At 41.8% G+C, this 22,506-nt stretch overlaps 1 protein-coding gene across 1 annotated transcript in view; it reads left to right on the top strand.

Moving 5' to 3' along the window:
- Nucleotides 1-4,338: 4,338 nt before the first annotated feature.
- The window catches only part of GSDME (gasdermin E), a 62,500-nt gene continuing 44,332 nt past the window's right edge, over nucleotides 4,339-22,506 (top strand). The window contains exons 1-2 of the mRNA XM_007466064.1: nucleotides 4,339-4,549; nucleotides 18,175-18,367. Coding sequence (XP_007466126.1) covers nucleotides 4,339-4,549; nucleotides 18,175-18,367 — 404 coding nt within the window. The remainder of the gene's footprint in view (nucleotides 4,550-18,174; nucleotides 18,368-22,506) is intronic.

Genomic DNA, 22,506 nt, shown 5'->3' with positions numbered 1-22,506 from the left:
TCTTCTGACTTTGTGTTGTTGTCTTGGTTTCTTGATCTCTTCCTCTTGTCTTTGGTCCAGGAGTCTCATTCGAGCTTGTATATCCTTACCACCTTCACTTTGGCTCTCCGAATTCTAATCTGCTTTGAGCTGGGAAGCCACATAGGCAGACAAGTAGGAACTGTTTGCTAATGGAATTCTTCAGGCCCCAAACGACAGAGCCCAGGATCTTCGGTACAGCTGTGAAGTGCAGTGGGGTTTTAGGCCATGAGCATTTTGAGCTTGGTCTCTCATGAGGCCATTTTCATCTACTTCCAGGTTGGAGCATTTTGGAAATTTGAATCCGAAGTCTAACTTCTACTTGAGACATTATTGTGCTGGTCTGTGCCAGGCGACATGGGTTCTAGATCCTTTGGTGGGCCCTGGGCATGTTATTTAATCTCTCCTGGCTGGACAGTTACTTTAGATGTTTGAGAATCAGACAACAGCTTATTGGCTCCCAATGCCACATGATAAGCTGTACTGTATTAAATTTCTAGCATATATTATCTTTGGCTCATCTCTCTATTCCATTGAAGGATCCTAGGAATAAAGAAAAAAACAATAGAAAATGGGCTAAAGACACAAACAGGAGAAAGATATATAAAAAGGCTTTAAACAAAAGATGCTTGATTTCACTTGTACTAAAATAACATGACTTAAAACTATACTGAGGGACTTCCCTGGGTGGCGCAGTGGTTAAGAATCCGCCTGCCAATGCAGGGAACACGGGTTCGAGCCCTGGTCCGGGAAGATCCCACATGCTGCGAAGCAACTAAACCTGTGCTCCACAACTATTGAGCCTGTGCTCTAGAGCCCGCGAGCCACAGCTACTGAGCCCACACGCCACAACTACTGAAGCCTGTGTGCCTAGAGCCCATGCTCCGCAATAAGAGAAGACACCGCAACGAGAAGCCCGCGCTCGCCGCAACTAGAGAAAGCCCACGCACAGCAACGAAGACCCAATGCAGCCAAAAATAAATAATTAATTAATTTTAAAAAAACCAAAAGATATTGGCAATTGATCTACATGACCCCACCAAAAAACCAAAAAACTACACTGAGATACCATTTCTCACCTATGAGGCTGAAAAAAACCACAAACGATTGATACCATACTCTGTTCCTGAGAATGATACTTTCATACCTTATTGGTGAGACTGCAAAATGGTACAGCCTGTAAATTATAGATGCATTTACCATTGGTCTAGCAATCCCTCTTCTAGAAATCTCCCTTCAGATACTCTTGCCCATGTAGGAAGAAGACATACATTTAGCAGTATTTAGTGTGGCATTTTTATAATAATAAAAACTTAGAAATCCCCCAAGTGATCAGCAATACTGAACAGGTTAAATAAGCAATGGTACATCCATGTGAAGGGGTACTAGGAAGCTGTATTATGCCGAAGGTTCTAACCATGGAAAGATCTCCAGGATATATTGCCACGTGATAGAGTAAGATGCAGAAAAGTGTGTACACTCCTTTTTACTTATATTTGTATAAAGAAACATGAAGGTGATATACCTGAAGGGGAGAGAGGGATGAAAAGGTAGATGGGACCTGGGTAGAAATGGGATTTCTCAGTGTATGTCTTTTTCCATAGTTTAGATATTAGAGCCAAGTAAATATATTGTGTATTCAAACATAGTAATTAAAAAAAAAAAAGCCTCTAACTTTACCTTCACAAGGAGAATATTCTGAGTTCCTTGATTGAATAAACCTGATTCTTATAAAAACATCCAAAGCAATAGCCACTTCCATTAACTCTTTTTAAAGCAGCCTACACTGTCAAGAGGCCTTATTTGGTGCTAGATTGAAAAAGAAAACTAAAAATTAATTTAGGAGTTCTCTTTCTTCATCCTCTAATCCCTCTGGGGAGGATTGGTGTCATTACTAAGGCTTTGTTGCCCATAGCAGATGGTTTTGGGTTTTGTTATTTTATTATTTTTTAATGGCAAGCCTGATTTGGCTTCTTCAGAAACCTGTTTAATCTGAAGGTAAGTTAGTGAACTCCCTTCCAGGTTGTCCCAGGAAAGAATAAAAACCATAAAAATGGAGATCCTGATAACCATGGTGAACTGAGGCAGGTTCTGCTGTGGCTCTTCTCTTGGACAAGCAGGGTAAAATCCCCCAGGTCATTGGGAGACCTTATTTTGTTAAAAGTTCTTTCCTTGTGTTTGACAAAATAAGCCTTACACCTTACCCTAGATGCACTCTCAGCAGTTACTGTCTTACTGTCCCCAGCAGTCTGCTTCCTTCTGGATCCCTCTCTTGGTAGGTGGCATCTCCATCTCATCAGCCGACCCAGGCCTGAGCCGCAGGCCAAGCTGGGGAGTCTCCTCTCTTTCATCAGCACCTTCACATCCAACCAGACTTCTGGGGAAACCACCAAACCAGCATCTTTTCTACCCTTACACCACCAACGTAGTTCAGCATCATTGTGTGTTGTCTAATTGTTCCCTTGGTTTCCTATTTTGCTTCCAGAAGATCTTTCTAAGTGACCGCTCTGATCACACTGTTCCCTATATAACCCCTCCAGGGGCTCCTGCTGCCCTGGTTCCCCCAGATGAGGCACAGGCCTTCAGGACCAGGACTGAGCCTTCTTCATCCTTACCCTTTGCGCTTCCCCTCTCTAGAACCTGGCAGTGCAGTGCAGGAGCCAGTCCCAGAGCTTGCAGAGCAACTCTCGGTCTGTCAAAGCATTGGTGATGGGCATATCTACACAAAACCATGTCTCCTGGACATCACGACCTTGCTGGTCCCAAATCTTGCCTTGTACACCGATTCAATAAATATTTTGAAAAATGAATAAATGAGTGCTCTAAGAACAGGGTTAGTTGGCTATACAATAATATAAGAAAAGGTACTTTAGAGAAGAACTAGTGATAGTAAAACAATTTTTTTTATGCCCTTGAGAAGATTCATGGTAAAGAAAAGTGGGTTGAACTAATTAACATCTAAGATTATCTCAGCTCTTAAATTCTGTGGTTTTGTTAACTATGTGACTGCCAGACACCAGGATACAAATATAAATAAAACACAGTTCTTGTGCATTAGACATTTTAACCGTTGACTATAGATAGTTTTAATAAGATCTTTCAATTTGTGCTTTTTTTGAGTGTGTGTGTGTGCGCATGTGTATATATTTGTATGCATATGTACAGCTATGAGCAGTTTATATTGTGAATTGTTTATAACCTTTGCCCATGTATCTACTACAGTATTTTTAAAACTTGATGTGGTTTGTAAAAGTTTTTTGTGTATGTTAAATGTTCTAGTTCTTTGTTTTATAAGTATTTTCTCAGTTTGCCATTTGTCTTCCTAAAGGCCTTTCTCATCCTACAATTGTACAAATATTTGTTTGTATTTTTTTCTAGTACTTTATGGTTTCACTTTTCCTTAAAAACACTCTAATCCATTGAGGATTTGCTCTTGTGTATGGCATGAGTTAGGGATCTGACTTTATTTTTTTCCAGCTGTTTAGCCAGTTATTCTAACACCATTTATTGAATAGTATATACATCTTCCACTGAATGTAGTACTTTTATATCTTCCAACATGTCTCTTTCTTTTTATTCCCTCTGGCTGAAGAGTAACTGGGGTTTCATTTCTGGGGTTAAAAGTAATAGCTAGTCACTTCCCATTTATGAACTGGGGACATCACACAGTGTAGAGAAAAAGCACATTTGACCCTTCAAAGAAGTGGTCATAAGTAAGATACAAATTGGGATAGTCAGTATGCTGTTCAACAGATATTCCCAGGTCTCTGCCTTCCAAACACTTGGTAGGATTGTATTTCCTGACCATTGTGGTTGGCTGAGGCCATCTGCCTAGTTCTGACAAATTGTGAGTGGACGTGATGTGTGTCAGTTTTGGGCCAGAGCATTTAATTGCTGGTGTGAGACTTTTCAGAACTCTCTTTCCTGTCGGCTGATGACATGATATTCAAGATGGCGGCTGCCCCTTCAGCCTGGATCCCTGAATGGCTACGAGGAGCAAAGCCTTCCTGTCCTCCCGTTTTGGACGTGTAGCGTGAGCACTAAATAAACCTTACTGGTTATACGCCACCGAGATTTGGAGGCATAACCTAGCCTATCCTGATTTATATACATATTCTCTTTCAGTATCTCAGTTTGATTTTTTTTTTTTTTTTTCAGTTTGATTTTTTAGACATCAACTGGACTCAAACTAGAGGCTTCTCTAAGGAGAAGGTATTCTTTCATATATACTGATTTATACTAGGGAGAAATAAGGTAATTTTAGAAAATCACGAAATAACTTCCTATATATTTTTTTTCAGGTAATCTGGAGCTCTCAAAATGTTTGCCAAAGCAACAAGGAATTTTCTTAGAGAAGTTGATGCTGGAGGTAACCTGATCACAGTATCAAACTTGAATGACTCTGATAAATTACAACTTCTAAGTCTGGTGACCAAAAAAAAGAGATTGTGGTGCTGGCAGAGACCCAAGTACCAGTTTTTATCTGTCACCCTGGGAGATGTACTCACAGAAGACCAGTTTCTGAGTCCAGGTATGTTTCTTTGGTTATATTCTACAATTAGTTCCAGAACAGGAGGTGATGATTCTTTTAGACACATGTTGTCTTGAGTGACTGTAAGGCGATACCTTATAATCAGTTCTCTTGTTTCTTTGCCTACTGTTTTAAAAACGTATCCTTCCGTAAAATGAGAAAATTCTGCAGGCCTGACGTGAAAAGTTATAGCTTAATATTTAAGAAATAATATTGCAGTTTTGGTATAAAAGTACAACATGCTCATTTGTAGATGTTGTGGCCCCTCAGCATAAGTGGGTTGGTTTTACCTCCCCAAATTTGGTTTGGTGTTGAGGTTGATGATGCCACGTATCCGTCAGGAGGGTGCGAAAAGTTTTATTACTCACATAATGAAGCTTTCCTGGGGACAGCATGGCAGGTTCCCAAGGAGGGAATAAGAGATGGGCTCAGTTTCTCTAATGAGTAGGAGGTGTGGTGAGGGTTCTGCATGTAGGCTGGGGCTTACAAGTTTTCAATTTCCTGCCGGTGCCAGTGGAGGGACCACCTGGGGTTTCTTACCCTACTGCCCAGATGTGTAACAGAAAGGAAAGGGGGTGGTGGGCTTGAAACATTTACATCAAAAATGGGGAGTTTGACTCATTATTACAGAGGAGCATGTATAAACTATAGAAAGGCAAGAAAACAAATTAACAAAAATTCCTCCATCAAGTGTTAATTCCCATTAACACTTGGATTGTATCTTTTCTTTCTCTGCATCTAATTTTTTAAAAACAAAATTGGAAACATACTACATATAATTTTTATATACTCCTCATTTATTTTTAATTTTTATTTATTTTTTTGCGGTACGCGGGCCTCTCGCTGTTGTGGCTTCTCCCATTGCGGAGCACAGGCTCCGGACGCGCAGGCTCAGCGGCCGTGGCTCACGGACCCAGCCGCTCTGCGGCATGTGGGATCTTCCCGGACCGGGGCACGAACCCGTGTCCCTTGCATCAGCAGGCGGACTCTCAACCACTGCGCCACCAGGGAAGCCCCTCATTTATTTTTTATTTAACGTTATATGTTTTCCTTCATGGGTTTAAATATTTCTTAGTACTGTTCTCAACAGTGTGTATGCACCCTAATTTCCTTAACCAGTCCAATTTAGTGCTTCACAAATAAGGCTGCAATGAATATTGTTATCTGAATTTTCGTTGTTGTTTTTGTTTTTCCTTTAAGCAATTGCTTTAGCATAGATGCTTTTTTTAATTAAAATTTTGTTTATTTTTTTTAATGTCTTTATTGGAGTATAATTGCTTTACAATGTTGTGTTAGTTTCTGCTGTATAACAAAGTGAATCAGCTATATGTATACATATATCCCCATATCACCTCCCTCTTGCATCTCCCTCCCACCCTACCTATCCCACCCCTGTAGGTGGTCACAAAGCACCGAGCTGATCTCCCTGTGCTATGTGGCTGCTTCCCACTAGCTATCTATTTTACATTGGGTAGTGTATATATGTCTATGCCACTCTCTAACTTTGTCCCAGCTTACCCTTCTGCCTCCCCATGTCCTCATATCCATTCTCTAGGTCTGTATCTTTATTTCTGTCCTGGCTCTAGGTTCATCAGAACCATTTTTTTTTTTTTTTTTGATTCCATATATATGTGTTAGCATATGACAATAAAAAATAATCCCATTCATTCAAGAAATATTTATCTTACTAGCGATGTTCTATTTGCTGGGAGTTTTATTTTTTACTGATTTTGTGATGTGCCAAAGATGGACAAGGAAACTAAATACAGGATCAAAAAGACCAAGAGCTTGCTACCCCCAGGGAGATGAAGTGAATGAAAACTTTGAGGAAGTGGCCACCAAAAGAGAAAGGAAAAAAGCAGAGGTGTATGCCCAGCAGTCTTAACTCCTGAAAGGTTAGAATTGGTAAATTATGGCTAAAGCTGGAGAAAAGGTTCAGTACCGGCAAAATAACGTAGCAGATCTTATCTTTTGGGGAAATAGGACAGAGAAGAATAAATATCCTTGATATCTGTTGCGTTCACAGAATGACCTCATCTCTTTGGAACCTAGAAATGGAAAGAGTAATGAGGCTTTCTAGAATAGTGATGCCAGGTTAGAGAAGTTTGACCTGAGCTAGACAGGACTGAATTAGAGAATATAAGGTTAAGGAGATAAGCTGTTGTACAAATAATATGCTTTCTGATCAGCTGTATTTAATATATCATATGGTTTTTAAACATTTCCTAATTTAGTTCTTACAACAGTCCCATAAAGTACTAGTATTATTTCGATTTTACAGAAGAGGAAACAAATTATGTAACTATTCTTTTACTGATGAACATTACTTCCTGTTTTTTTCCATGCTCAATTAAACATTTATATCATATGTCCTTAAGTGCTCCTGTTTTTTTTGTTGTTGTTGTTTGTTTGTTTGTTTGTTTTCGGTACACGGGCCTCTCCCGTTGCAGAGCACAGGCTCCGGACGCGCAGGCTCAGCGGCTGTGGCTCACGGACCCAGCCGCTCTGCGGCATGTGGGATCTTCCCGGACCGGGGCACGAACCCGTGTCCCTTGCATCAGCAGGCGGACTCTCAACCACTGCGCCACCAGGGAAGCCCCTCATTTATTTTTTATTTAACGTTATATGTTTTCCTTCATGGGTTTAAATATTTCTTAGTACTGTTCTCAACAGTGTGTATGCACCCTAATTTCCTTAACCAGTCCAATTTAGTGCTTCACAAATAAGGCTGCAATGAATATTGTTATCTGAATTTTCGTTGTTGTTTTTGTTTTTCCTTTAAGCAATTGCTTTAGCATAGATGCTTTTTTTAATTAAAATTTTGTTTATTTTTTTTAATGTCTTTATTGGAGTATAATTGCTTTACAATGTTGTGTTAGTTTCTGCTGTATAACAAAGTGAATCAGCTATATGTATACATATATCCCCATATCACCTCCCTCTTGCATCTCCCTCCCACCCTACCTATCCCACCCCTGTAGGTGGTCACAAAGCACCGAGCTGATCTCCCTGTGCTATGTGGCTGCTTCCCACTAGCTATCTGTTTTACATTGGGTAGTGTATATATGTCTATGCCACTCTCTAACTTTGTCCCAGCTTACCCTTCTGCCTCCCCATGTCCTCATATCCATTCTCTAGGTCTGTATCTTTATTTCTGTCCTGGCTCTAGGTTCATCAGAACCATTTTTTTTTTTTTTTTTAGATTCCATATATATGTGTTAGCATATGGTACTTGTTTTTCTCTTTCTGACTTCACTCTGTATAACAGACTCTAGGTCCGTCCACCTCACTACAAATAACTCCATTTCATTTCTTTTTATGGCTGAGTAATATTCCATTGTATATATGTGCCACATCTTCTTTTTCCATTCATCTGTCAGTGAACACTTAGGTTGCTTCCATGTCCCGGCTATTGTAAATAGTGCTGCAGTGAACACTGTGGTACATGTCTCTTTTTATTTTTTGGCGGTACGCGGGCCTCTCACTGTTGTGGCCTCTCCCGTTGTGGAGCACAGGCTCCAGACGCACAGGCTCAGCGGCCATGGCTCACGGGCCCAGCTCCTCCGCGGCATGTGGGATCTTTCCGGACCGGGCCACGAACCTGTGTCCCCTGCATCAGCAGGCGGACTCTCAACCACTGTGCCACCAGGGAAGCCCCATGTCTCTTTTTGAAGTATGGTTTTTTCAGGGTATATGCCCAGTAGTGGGATTATTAGGTCATATGGTAGTTCTATTTTTAGTTTTCTAAGGAGCCTCCATACTGTTCTCCATAGTGGCTGTATCAATTTACATTCCCACCAACAGTGCAAGAGGGTTCCCTTTTCTCCACACCCTCTCCAGCTTTTGTTGTTTGTAGATTTTCTGATTATGCCCATTCTAACTGGCGTGCGGTGATACCTCATTGTAGTTTTTATTTGCATTTCTGTAATAATTAGTGATGTTGAGCAGATTTTCATGTGCATCTTGGTCATCTGTATGTCTTCTTTGGAGAAATGTTTATTTAGGTCTTCTGCCCATTTTTTGATTAGGTGGTTTGTTTTTTTTAATATTGAGCTGCATGAGCTGTTTATATATTTTGGAGATTAATCCTTTGTCTGTTGCTTCATTTGCGAATATTTTCTCCCATTCTAAGGGTTGTCTTTTCATCTTATTTATTGTTTCCTTTGCTGTGCAAAAGCTTTTAAGTTTCATTAGGTTTTGTTTTTATTTCCATTATTCTGGGAGGTGGATCAAAAAAGATCTTGCTGTGATTTATGTCAAACAGTGTTCTACCTATGTTTTCCTCTAAGAGTTGTATAGTGCCCTGTCTTACATTTAGGTCTCTAATCCATTTTGAGTTTATTTTTGTGTACGGTGTTAGGGAGTGGTCTAATTTCATTCTTTTACATGTAGCTGTCCAGTTTTCCCAGCACCACTTATTGAGGAGACTGTCTTTTCTCCATTGTGTATCTTTGCCTCCTTTGTCATAGATTAGTTGACCAAAGGTGTGTGGGTTTATCTCTGGACTTTCTATCTTGTTGCATTGATCTGTGTTTCTTTTTCTGTGCCAGTACTATATTGTCTTGTTTACTGTAGCTTTGTAGTATAGTCTAAAGTCAGGGAGTCTGATTCCTCCAGCTCTGTTTTTTTTCCCTCAAGACTGCTTTGGCTCTTCGGGGTCTTTTGTGTATCCATACACATTTTGACATGATTTGTTTTAGTTCCGTAAAAACTGCCATTGGTAATTTGATAGGGATTGCATTGAATCTGTAGATTGCTTTGGGTAGAATAGTGATTTTCATAATATTGATTCTTCCAATCCAAGAACATGGTATATCTCTCCATCTGTTGGTATCATCTTTAATTTCTTTCATCAGTGTCTTACAGTTATCGGCATACAGGTCTTTTGTTTTCCTAGGTGGGTTTATTCCTAGGTATTTTATTCTTTTTGTTGCAGTGGTAAATGGGAGTGTTTCCATAATTTCTCTTTCATATTTTTCATCATTAGTGTATAGGAATGCAAGAGATTTCTGTGCATTAATTTTGGATCCTGCAGCTTTACCAGATTCATTGATTAGCTCTAGTAGTTTTCTGGTGGCATCTTTAGGATCCTTTATGTATAGTATCATGGCATCTACAAAGAGTGACAGTTTTACTTCTTCTTTTCCAATTTGTATTCCTTTTATTTCTTTTTCTTCTCTGAGTGCCGTGACTAGGACTTCCAAAACTCTGATAATAGTGGTAAGAGTGGACATCCTTGTCTTGTTCCTGATCTTAGAGGAAATGCTTTCAGTTTTTCACCATTGAGAATGAAGTTTGCTCTGGGTTTGTTATATATGGCCTTTATTATGTTGAGGTAGGTTCCCTCTATGCCCACTTTCTGGAGAGTTTTTTTTATCATAAATGGGTGTTGAATTTTGTCGAAAGCTTTTTTCTGCATCTATTGAGATGATCATATGGTTTTTTTTTTTTGGTTTTTTTTTTGTGATACGCAGGCCTCTCACTCTTGCAGCCTCTCCCATTGTGGAGCACCGGCTCTGGACACGCAGGCTCAGTGGCCATGGCTCACGGGCCCAGCTGCTCCGCGGCATGTGGGATCTTCCCGGACCAGGGCACGAACCTGTGTCCCCTGCATCGGTAGGCAGACTCTCAACCAATGCGCCACCAGGGAAGCCCGATCATATGGTTTTTAGTCTTCAATTTTTTATTGTAGTGTATCACGTTGATTGATTTGCATATATTGAAGAATCCTTGCATCCCTGGGAAAAATCCCACTTGATAATGGTGTATGATCCTTTTAATGTGGTGTTGGATTCTGTTTGCTAGTATTTTGTTGAGGATTTTTGCATCTATATTCATCAGTGTCATTGGTCTGTAGTTTTCTTTTTTGGTAGTATCTTTGTCTGGTTTTGGTGTCAGGGTGATGGTGGCCTCATAGAATGAGTTTGGGTGTGTTCCTTCCTCTGCAAGTTTTTGGAAGAGTTTGAGAAGGTTGGGTGTTAGCTGTTCTCTAAATGTTTGATAGAATTCACCTGTGAAGCCATGTAGTACTGGACTTTTGTTAGTTGGAAGATTTTTAATCACAGTTTCAATTTCATTACATATGAGTGGTCTGTTCATATTTTCTATTTCTTCCTGGTTCAGTCTTGGAACATTATACCTTTCTAAGAATTTGTCCATTTCTTCCAGGTTGTCCATTTTATTGGCATAGAGTTGCTTGTAGTAGTCTCTTAGGATGCTTTGTATTTCTGCAGTGTCTGTTGTAACTTCTCCCTTTTCATTTCTAATTTTATGGATTTGAGTCCTCTCCCTCTTTTTCTTGATGAGTCTGGCTAATGGTTTATCAGTTTTGTTTATCTTCTCAACCAGCTTTTAGTTTTATTGATCTTTGCTATTGTTTTCTTTGTTTCTATTCCATTTATTTCTGCTCTGATCTTTATGATTTCTTTCCTTCTGATAACTGGGTTTTGTTTGTTTTTCTTTCTCTAGTTCCTTTAGGTGTAAGGTTAGATTGTTAATTTGAGATATTTCTTGTTTCTTGAGGTAGGCTTGTATAGCTATAAACTTCCCTCTTAGCACTGCTTTTATTGCATCCCATAGGTTTTGGACCGTCGTGTTTTCGTTGTCATTTGCCTCTAGGTATTTTTTGATTTCCTCTCTGATTTCTTCAGTGATCTCTTGGTTATTTAGTAACATATTGTTTAGCCTCTATGTGTTTGTGTTTTTTATATTTTTCCCCTGTAATTGATTTCTAATCTCATAGCATTGTGGTTAGAAAAGATGCTTGACATGATTTCAATTTTCTTAAATTTGATTTGTGACCCAAGATATGATCTATCCTGGAGAATGTTTGGTGCACACTTGAGAAGAAATTATAATCTGCTTGTTTTGGATTGAATGTTCTATAAATATCAATTAAATCTATCTGGTCTATTTTGTCATTTAAAGCTTGTGTTTCCCTATTAATTTATTGCTTGATGATCTGTCCATTGTTGTACGTGAGGTGTTAAATTCCCGCACTATTATTGTGTTACTGTCGATTTCCTCTTTTGTAGCTGTTAGCAGTTGCCTTGTGTATTGAGATGCTCCTGTGTTGAGTGCATATATATTTATAATTGTTATATCTTCTTCTTGGATTGATCCCTTGATCATTATGTAGTGTCCTTCCTTGTCTCTTGTAACATTCTTTATGTTAAAGTCTGTTTTATCTGTTGTGAGTATTGCTACTCCAGCTTTCTTTTGATTTCCGTTTTGCATGGAATATCTTTTTCCATCCCCTCACTTTCTGTCTGTATGTGTCCATAGATCTGAAGTGGGTCTCTTGTAGGCAGCATATATCTTGGTCTTTTTTTTGTATCCATTCAGCAAGCCTGTGTCTTTTGATTGGAGCATTTAATCCATTCACATTTAAGGTAATTATCAATATGCATGTTCCTCTTACCATTTTCTTAATTGCTTTGGGTTTGTTATTGTAGGTCTTTTCCTTCTCTTGTGTTTCCTGCCTAGAGAAGTTCCTTTAGCATTTGTTGTAAAGCTGGTTTGGTGGTGCTGAATTTTCTTAGCTTTTGCTTGTCTATAAAGGTTTTAATTTCTCCATTGAATGTGAATGAGATCCTTTCTGGGTAATCTTGGTTGTAGGTTTTCCCCTTTCATCACTTTAAATATGTCCTGCCACTCCCTTCTGGCTTGCAGAGTTTCTGCTGAAAGATCAGCTATTAACCTTATGGGGATTCCCTCGTATTTTATTTGTTGCTTTTCCCATGCTGCTTTTAATATTTTTTCTTTGAATTTAATTTTTGGTAGTTTGATTAATACATGTCTTGGCCTGTTTCTCCTTTGATTTATCCTCTATGGGACTCTGTGCACCTCCTGAACTTGGCTATTTCCTTTCTCACATTAGGGAAGTTTTCAAGTATAATCTCTTCAAATATTTTCTCATACCCTTTCTTTTTCTCTTCCTCTTCTGGGACCCCTATAATTAGAATGTTGGTGCGTTTCTTGTTGTCCCAGAGGTCTCTGAGACTGTCCTCAGTTCTTTTCATTCTTTTTTCTTTGTTCTTCTCTGAGGCAGTTATTTTCCACTATTTGATCTTCCAGGTCACTTATCCGTCTTCTGCCTCAGTTATTCTCCTATTGACTCCTTCTAGAGTATTTTTAATTTCATTTATTGTGCTGTTCATCACTGTTTGTTTGCTCGTTAGTTCTTCTCGGTCCTTGTTAAACGTTTCTTTTATCTTGTCCATTCTATTTCCAAGATTTTGGATCCTTTTTACTAACATTACTCTGAATTCTTTTTCAGGTAGACTGCGTAGCTCCTCTTCATTTGTTTTGTCTGGTGGGTTTTTACCTTGCTCCTTTATTTGCTGCATATTTCTCTGTTTTCTCATTTTGTTTAACTTACTGTGCTTGGGGTCTCCTTTTCGCAGGCTGCAGGTTTGTAGTTCCCATTATTTTTGCTGTCTGCCCCCACAGGGTGAGATTGGTTCAGTGGCTTGTGTAGGCCTCCTGGTGAAGGGGACTGGTGCCTGTGTTCTGGTGGGTGGGGCTGGATCTTGTCCTTCTGGTGGGCAGGGCTGCATCCATTGGTGTTTTTTGGAGTGTCTGTGAACTTAGTATGACTTTAGGCAGCCTCTCTGCTAATGGGTGGGGTTGTGTTTCTGTCTTGCTAGTTGTTTGGCATGGGGCATCAAGCATTGGAGCTTGCTGGCTGTTGGGTGGAGCTGGGTCTTAGTGTTGAGATTGAGATCTCTGGGAGAGCTCTGCTGATTGATATTACATGCGGCCAGGAGGTTTCTGGTGGTCCAGTGTCCTGGACTCGGCCCTCCCACCGTGGAGGCTCAGGCTCATCATCCGGCTGGAGCACCAAGACCCTGTTAGCCACACGGCTCAGAAGAAAAGGAAGAAAGAAAAAACCCAAAAACTAAAGAACAGAATCCTAGGACAAATGGTAAAAGCAAACCTATACAGACAAAATTATACAAAGAAGCATATACATACACCCTCACAAAAAGAGAAAAAGGAGAAATATATATATATTAAAAAAAAGAAGAGAGCAACCAAACCAATGAATATATCCACCAATGATAATAAGCACTAAATACTCACCTAAGATAAACATAAAACCAGAAACAAATCAGATGCAGAGAGCAAACCCCAAGTCTAGGGTTGCTCCCAAAGTCCACTGCCTCAGTTTTGGGAACATTCGTTTCTCTTCAGGTATTCTTCAGATGCAGGGTTTATTGAGTTGATTGTGGGGATTTAATCTGCTGCTCCTGAGTCTGCATGGAGAAACTTGCCTTTCTCTGTTCTCACAGCTCCTGGGGTTCAGCGTTGGTTTTGGCTTCGCCTCTGCATGTAGGTCACCCTCAGGAGTCTGTTACTCACCCTTAGAGACGGGGATTAAAGCAGCAGCTGATTAGGGCTTTCTTGATCACTCAGGCCTGGGGAGGGAGGGGTTCGGTAGTCATAATTGGAATGCGAGGTGAGCCTGTGGCGGCGGAGGTCGGCATGACGTTGCAACAGCCTGAGGTGCGCCGTGTGTTCTTCCAGGGAAGTTGTCCCTGGATCATGGGACCCTGGCAGTGGTGGGCTGCACAGGCTCCTGGGGGGTGTGGATAGTGACCCGCACTTGCGCACAGAATTCTTGGTGGCAGCGGCAGCAGGAGCAGTTTATGCCCGTCTTTGGGGGTACAAGCTGATAGTCATGTCTCGCGCCTGTCTCTGGAGCTCTTTCAGGCAGTGCTGTGCTTTCTGTGGGCACACTGGGAAGGGATTCCCTCTCCGCACGCATCCTAAAACCAAGGTCTCGCCTCTCTGGCAGGTCCAGACTTTTTCCTGGATTCCCTCCTGGCTAGCTGTGGCGCACTAGCCCCCTTCATGCTGTCTTCATGCAGCCAACCCCAGTCCTCTCCCTGGGGTCTGACCTCTGAAGCCCAAGCCTCAGCTCCCAGCCCCCACCTGCCCTGGCGGTTGAGCAGACAAGCCTCTCAGGCTGGTGGGTGCTGGTCGGCACCAGTCGTCTGTGTGGGAATCTCTCCGCTTTGCTCTCTGCACCCCTATTGCTGTGCTCTGCTCTGTGGCTCTGAAAATTCCCCCTGCCCACCCCCCGTCCCTGCCAGAGAAGTGGCTCCCTAGTGTGTGGAAACTTTTCCTCCTTCACAGCTCCCTCCCAGAGGTGTGGGTCCCGTCCCTATTCTTTTATCTCTGTTTTTCCTTTTTTCTTTTGCCCTACCCAGGTACGTGGGGATTTTCTTGCCTTTTGGGAAGTCTGAGGTCTTCTGCCAGCGTTCAGTAGGTATTCTGTAGGAGTTGTTCCACATGTAGATGTATTTTTGATGTATTTGTGGGGAGGAAGGTGATCTCCGCGCCTTACTCCTCTGCCATCTTGAAGGTCTCCCTTTTTTCTTATTGAGATATAGTTGATTTACAATATTAGTTTCAGGTGTGCAATATAGTGATGCAAGATTTTTATAGATAATACTCCATTTATAGTTATTAGAAGATATTGGCTGTATTCCCTGTGCTGTGTAATATTTTCTTGTAGCTTATTTATTTTATACATTAGCAGTTTGTACTTCTTAATCCTCTACCCCCATCTTACCCCTCCCCCACTTCCCTCTCCCCTTTGGTAACCACTAGCTTGTTCTCTATATCTGTGAGTCTGTTTCTTTTTTATTATATTCACTAGTTTGTTTTATTTTTTAGATTGTACATGTTAGTGATAACATACAGTGTCTTTCTCTGATTTATTTCACTTGGCATAATACCCTCCAAGTCCATCCATGTTGTTGCAAATGGCAAAATTTCATTCTTTTCTAGTATTCCATTGTGTGTGTGTGTGTGTGTGTGTGTGTGTGTGTGTGTGTGTGTGTGTGTACACCACATCTTCCTTATCCATTCTTCTCTTGATGGACACTTAGGTTGCTTCCATATCTTGGCAATTGTAAATAATGCTGCTATGAACATTGCCGTGGCATAGATTCTTAAAGATAGAATTACTGGACCAGAGGTTGGGAACTTTTCGAAGACTTTTGGTACTTATTCCTACACTGCTTTTTGGAACATGGTGACATATGAAAGCACCATCAGCTCTTAATTATTGGATTAGATGATGTTTGAGTCTTCTTTCAGCCCTAAAGTTCTCTAATTTTGTGATTGCATCACCCTTAAAGGGAAAAAGTGATAGAGGAGGTAATTTGAGATGACAAGTAATCTCCTAACTTTCTTCCAGCTCAGCATTCTAGCCAATACTTTTTTCAGCCAGGCTCATTATCAGAGCTGTCAAGCAATGGGCAAGTGAATTGATATTAATTTTATGTCATGTTTTCCCCCTGGATGTCTGGTAGAACTCTTATTGAGTAGTGTAATAACTAAATATAAGGAAAGGCAAGAGAAAAAAAAAATTCACAGAACAGACCATGGACCCCTGAGTAATTGGAATTTCACCTCTCTGTGCTGTTAGATGCTTCTTTCGTGGTGTCCTGAGAGCTGTTGTTAGATGGGTCAGGCCAGTTGCAGTCCCTGCAGATTAGGAAGTCCCACATATGCTCATCATCTGAGGCCAGAGCTCATGCCTGGTTCTGTGTCCTGTTGCTGTTAGGGCTGTGATGAGAGGTGCACTCTGCTTTGTCTTCTGAGCAGATTCATGATGCCTCACCTTTGTTATTCTTGCCCCTGGCAACCACACTGGAGTGTTATGTTGCTCAGGGGTGCGGAGGTTGGAGGGTGGTGACTTGGTTTTCCTACCCATGGCCTGTTGGCTTCCTCACTTTTCCCTTCCACCTGCAGCAGTGGATAACTCGATGCAGACGTGTGCACAAACGACGTCTGGTTCGGAGGTGTGTCTAGTGTGGCATTTTTGCAGTACACAGACTGTCTTGATTGTCCTTACCTGCTGTGGGATCCAGTTTTGGGGTCAGAGTTTTCAGGAGTGGTAATAAGCCTGATTGGGGCCGGAAATGGGATCTAAGGGTAGAATTTCTGTCTGTGTAGTACTTTATACAATCTAGGACTGTCCTGTTTATCAGGAAATGATGTTGCTTTGGCCTAAACCCAGTGGATAGATTGAGCACTTGCTATGTGCCAGGCTCTGTATTACATGCTTTACATACGTCAACTGCCAGTAGAACCCATCAGGTAGGTGTTATTAATTATCTCCAAATTACATATGACAAACCTAAGGTTCGGGGTGATGGATGTTACCCAAGGTCTCCCAGCTATAGGTAGATTAGACTAGTGATAAAATCTTGAGCTCTTAACAGCTGCTATATGCTGCTTCCGAGAGCATTTCCCAGAGTGTTTGTGTTCTCAAGATGTGACTAGGAGAAGGCTGTGACTCGGGGGGCATTCTCATAAGCTTCTTATTTTTCATGGAGATGATTCTCTACTTTGTAAATTTCACAGATAATGAATGGTGATTAATTCTCATTAACCCTGGTTGAGGTATAGGTTTTGTTGCCTGGGGTGAAAGAAATACAGGTGTTGGGGGCAGTGGCTGGATGGAAAGAAACGTTTCAGACTCCAGTTGGATTTGAATCCCTTATGAAGTGCTGCCAGGAGCCCAGGAGTGCCTTGGGTCAGGAAAATGTTAAGGGCCAAGTGTGGAGTTCCTAAGAGACTCTCAGTGTAACCTTCCTGAATGATGGTGACTGAGACCATTTTTATGGTAGTATTTGGTTCAATTAAAAATGAGAACAGTAGAAATCTGGAGACATGTGAAGGCCAGCAGTTCAAGTCTGAGATCATCAGATATTTATCTTTAGTGTTCAGACAAAAAAGGGCAGATCCTGAAGGCAATGTGATAGCCATCGCCTGGTATGACCAGGTGAGGAGCATGGCAGTTTCCAGGGGAGTTGATTGAAGCTGGGACACCAGCTGGGTGGTGGCATCTTTCTTAGTGTCTGGGAAGCCAGGAAGGAAGAATGGAGAGTCTGGAGCTTGTGTGTTCCAAGATGGTGTTTGAAGCAGGGAGGAAGGGCATGCCCACTGACTTTATCAGGAACACAGAGATAAGGAATTGCTTGATAAGGAATGAAAGACTGGGTAGAGGTCAGATATAAACAGGTAAATATGGGGAGAACTGTTTCGATGGAGATAGTAATGAAGGCCAGGGGAGTGTTCTCCAAGGCCACCAGTGAGAAGGGAGGATGCCCAAGGACAGGTTCAGGCGCCTGACCTGCCACATACTGAATCAGGCAGGCCACTCCCTGGGTGGGTGGGCAGAGTGCTGGGCTGCTATCTTCTCTGTGCTTTGGTGTCATCCTCATCTAGTCCCTTCATCCTGGAAAAGCACATATTTAACATGTCCTATTTCTTTACCTGGATAGTAGTTAAACAGATGTTTGCTTTAAAATTATTCATGAAACTCTGTAGATACTTTTTGTGCACCTGTCTATATGTGTGTATATTGGAATTGAAAGATGAAAAAACAAAAAAGTGCCCAGTAGAGTCCCTGGCCACCAGTGCATGCCACGCTCTTAGCACCCAGGTTCTTTTGCCCATACACACAGCGTGGCCACCGGCTTTCCGTTCTGCGTGCAGACCTCATGTTTCCCACGGGTTTCTGCAGGATTGGAAAGCTAGGTGGCCTGAGGCACAGAGGTGGCCGTTTTGTCATTAGATTCCTCTGCATGTCTCATTCACTGTAGTGGTCGTGGAGTCGGACTTTGTGAACTACGAGGGCAAGTTTGAAAACCATGTGAGTGGGACCCTGGAGACGGCAATGGGGAAGGTCAAGCTGAACCTTGGTGGCAAAGGCCTCGTGGAGAGTCAGTCCTCGTTTGGAACCCTGAGGAAGCAGGAGGTGGACTTGCAGCAGCTCATTGGAGTTGCCCAGGAGAGGTAATGGGAATTCTGCTCGGCGTTTTGAACTTTGACACGTCTCTCACTGAAAGGTCGTTCTGTGGGATGTTGGCTAGAAGGGTGACGTTGGGATCTCCTTTAGTGTCTGGACGTTGACTGTTCTTAGCCTGAGAGGGGAGACTTGGGAAGCATTTTAAAAGGATGTTGCTTCAGACAAATGTGTACTTTAAAGAAATCGTACGATTTATAAAATACCAACAGTGAGAACGCTCTGTCCTACATTTCTGAATATTAATATCAGAAGTCGAAAAATCCCCCTTTTGCCCCGGATCTTTATGATTTTCTGATTAGGAGAAGGAGAAAGCAGGTGTGGGGGGCTTCAGGGGAAGAGCTGGTTTTTAACTCTGAAGTCTTAAAGAAAACCCCACGTTTATTCATTGTTTAGATTTCAGTAAATACATTTTACCCCAGTAAAATGATAATACCTCATTATTTTTACCTTATGTTCATTCAACATTCCATAAGTAATTTTGTTGAGTGCCTACGATGTACCACATACTGTTCTACATGCTGGGGATGCTGCAGTGAACAGAATGCCAACCTTTCTGCCCTATATTCTAGCGGGGGAGAGACACAAAACATGCAACTAAGTGAAATATATAGTAGGTTGATGGTGCTCTCTGGAATGGAGAAAAATGTAGCAGAGAAGGGGGATAGAACATGCCAGGAATGGGGGCAGTGATTTGAAAAGGTGGCCAGAGAAAAGCATCCTGGAGAAGATGGCATCAGAGCAAAGACCTGAAGCTGGGGATGGGAGCGAGCATAGGAGTGTCCTGGGCAAGAAGGCTGTAGGCAGAGGTGGTGTGATTGGGGCTGAGTAAATAGGGCAAGGGCAGGTGAGGTCAGAGGGGGTAAAGTAACAGGTCCCGTAGGACCTTGCAGGCCACTGGAAAGACTAACTCGTCCTCGGAGTGAGGTGGGAAGCCACTGGAAGACTTTGAGAAGGGAAGTGACAGGATCTGCCTTATGTTTTAGAAGGATCCTTCTGGCCGCTGGGCTGAGGAGAGACGGGATGGGTGGGAGCTGGGCGTCCAGTTGAGAGGTTATTGTAGTAATCCTGACAAGAGATGATATTTCCATTTGTACAGTAACATAGGTGCATTTTCATGTGTAATTTTATCACCCTTTTTCTTTTAAAATGGGAAATGTCAACCCAAATAAAATAAGAGAAAACTCACTTGTGTTAAGTGTAGGTAGCTTATCTCCTCTTTTCCAATGTTCTTAGGATTATATGAAATATAAAATAGGTTTGCTCATTGAATAAAATAATGTTTAAAAATTAATGAGTAGGGCTTCCCTGGTGGCGCAGTGGTTGAGAGTCCGCCTGCCGATGCAGGGGACGCGGGTTCATGCCCCGGTCCGGGAGGATCCCACGTGCCGCGGAGCGGCTGGGCCCGTGAGCCATGGCCGCTGAGCCTGCGCGTCCGGAGCCTGTGCTCCGCAACGGGAGAGGCCGCAACAGTGAGAGGCCCGCATACCGCAAAAAAAAAAAAAAAAAAAAAATTAATGAGTAAAAAATACCATAAAAGTCATGTATCAAGCATTTGGTGGGTGGATTTTGTACAGATATTGAGGATGGTTTGGCAACTCAAGTCTTCAAAACCCATTCACCTCTCCACTAAGCTGATGCTTAATGGAGTTGAAAGACCACGGTTGTTATTTGACTATTGCCTCCTGGCACTTTCTAGAACTCCAGGACTCTACTGAGTTAGGACTCAGGCAGGAATTCCCTTTCTCGGTCAGAGAACTTTAATCTCTCTGTGGTGATACCAGGTGGAAGGGACAGCCACCTCCTTCTCGGATAGTCATGACCTTAATTATCTTTTCTCTACCGCCCTTCTTTACTAGAGAGGCATTTTCCTTCTCTACTACAACACTGGAAAGATACTTGTTGTTTGTCTGAAAATGAAATTTAACTGGAAGTCTTATATTTTTATTTGCTAAGTCTGGCAGATAAGGGGGAAGAGGTACAGGAGAGCTGGCTGTTCCCTGTCTGTAGACAGCCGTCTATAGCGTAATCCTATTCTGCAGTCTTGTTATTTCTATTTGAAACACCACAGTTCGGCAATGCTCTATAATCACGTTTCCCTTTACAGGTTTCTCAAACCCTCTTCGTGATTCAGGTGTAGAAGATAGTGCCAATAGGAAGCATATGGGGAGAAGTCAGTGAGTAGAGATGGGAAAAAGTAGTCTCCGAGAAAGATGCTAGGGCCAGCAGTTGTAAGGGGGAGAGAGGGAGGGGAAGGAGATAGGCATCTGCTGAGTACCTGCTGTGTGCCAGGCACTTTATAGACGTCATCTCATTTACTCTGCACAGCTGTCTCTTTTTAGCTTTGAGGATTTAAGGCTCAGGGAAGGAAGTGACTTGTTCTCAGTCCCGGAACTCAATTTGGGTGCTGCAGCTGGGATTCATCCCAGGATTTTCTGGCTCCAAAACTCCTGTTCTTTCCTCTACATGATTCTTGAAGTGACTGTGAAGCAAAGGAATTGGCTGAGATAAAAATAGTTCAAATTATAGCAGGAGATATAAAGGCAGAGGCATGAATCTTGGTCCCCAGTGAGGGTACCTAGCGGGTGTACGGTGTTCCAGGCACTGTCCTGAACAAGCACATGTGAATAGCTGGTCCGCCCACCTGGAGGTGCCCACACGAGGGCATGAGGTCACTTGGGGAGAGTTTAGACATTCTGTTCTTTCTACAGGTGATTGGGAAAGGATGGCCTGGGTAGGGGAAGAGGGGTAGGGGCAGGAATAGGTACAGGGCAGGAACATGGTAAAGAACAAATTTAAAGTCTAGAAATGGAAGAGGTATCTTATCACAGAGTCACCGCTTCCTTGTTTTGTTGCTAAGAGGTAAAGTTGAGCAACAGGGGAGAGAAGAGGAGGAAGCCTTGACCATAGGATGGAGATCATGTAAAAGTAACACTCTTGTTACTTCACGCTGGAATAATAAATTCTAATCTACATGGTCTGCCTGTTTTTGGACTCCCACAACATCATCAGATTGATAAGGCTGGCTGTTTGACACGTGTGTAGCCTTGAGGGTGGTGATTAGCAATGCTTAAGCACTGTCTTTCTCGAGGGCTTATCTGCCATCATTTTTATTTCAGGTCATTTAGATAAGTTGTCATCTGTATACAAGTTATTTTAGCCCTTGGAATTCAGAGTATTTGTTTTATTGTCAGTGAGACGTGTGCACGGCTCAAAAGCAAACTTCGTCTGTCCTTGAAAAAACAGGTGCGTTCATATATAACAGTTATGTAGCATTGTTGAGCATGAAGGCAATCCATAGGACCACAGGACTTAACTTTCCAGACACCTGGACATGACCCCTTTGAATGAGAGCTCTATGTTTATCTTAAAACATTCTTGATGGAAAACAGGCTAAGACCTTTCCATAATGACTCAGGTTCATGTTTTATTCCTTAGATCCAGTATTATTCTGAGACAAACTAGTTTTTCCACCTTGTCTTCCATTGTCAGCTGCCATTTGTCAATGCTTTAAGTATAACCGCCATACCCTCCCCATCTCTGCCACTGATTATTGCTTCTAATCTCCTAGTGTTTGAGGAAGTTTATTCATGGAAAATAACTTCTGCAGACATGGTAGGTCGCTTCTGTCCCTGCCAGGTATCGGTGGAATAGTTGGACTAGAGGATCTTTGAGGGTTTTCTCTGGGCTAAATGTAGAAGTGAGTGGACTCCGAGTGCACACATCAGTTCCTTCCCCTTGAGTTCAGGGCCTTGGTTTCAGCTGATTTCCAGAGACGGTGCTATTTTGTGCTTTCCTGACTGTTTAGGGGTTAAGGGGGGGGTGTTGTGGTACAGGCAGATCCCACTTTCATTCTTTGGTTCATTGTAAGGCAAATTGTGGTAAAGAAAAGATTACATTTTTCTATGAATACATGATAATTAGAAGTTTGGTTCTTCATTAAGAATTCTAACTTAAAAATTATATGAAACTAATATATCATGCAAGCAATGGTATGGCAATGATGAACCTTCATAATTATTTAAAGTATTTTAAAATTACACCCGCAAAGTCTTACTATATCTAAATATTTACAAATTGTACAAGTTTTACACACAAGAAAAAATTTTAAATGCTCCTATTTGTTATG

This window comes from Lipotes vexillifer, unplaced genomic scaffold (assembly GCF_000442215.2).
Source record: "Lipotes vexillifer unplaced genomic scaffold, Lipotes_vexillifer_v1.1 scaffold150, whole genome shotgun sequence".
Lineage (NCBI taxonomy): Eukaryota > Metazoa > Chordata > Mammalia > Artiodactyla > Lipotidae > Lipotes > Lipotes vexillifer.
Note: the sequence above shows the minus strand (reverse complement) of the source record. Positions and strands in the feature narration are given on the sequence as shown.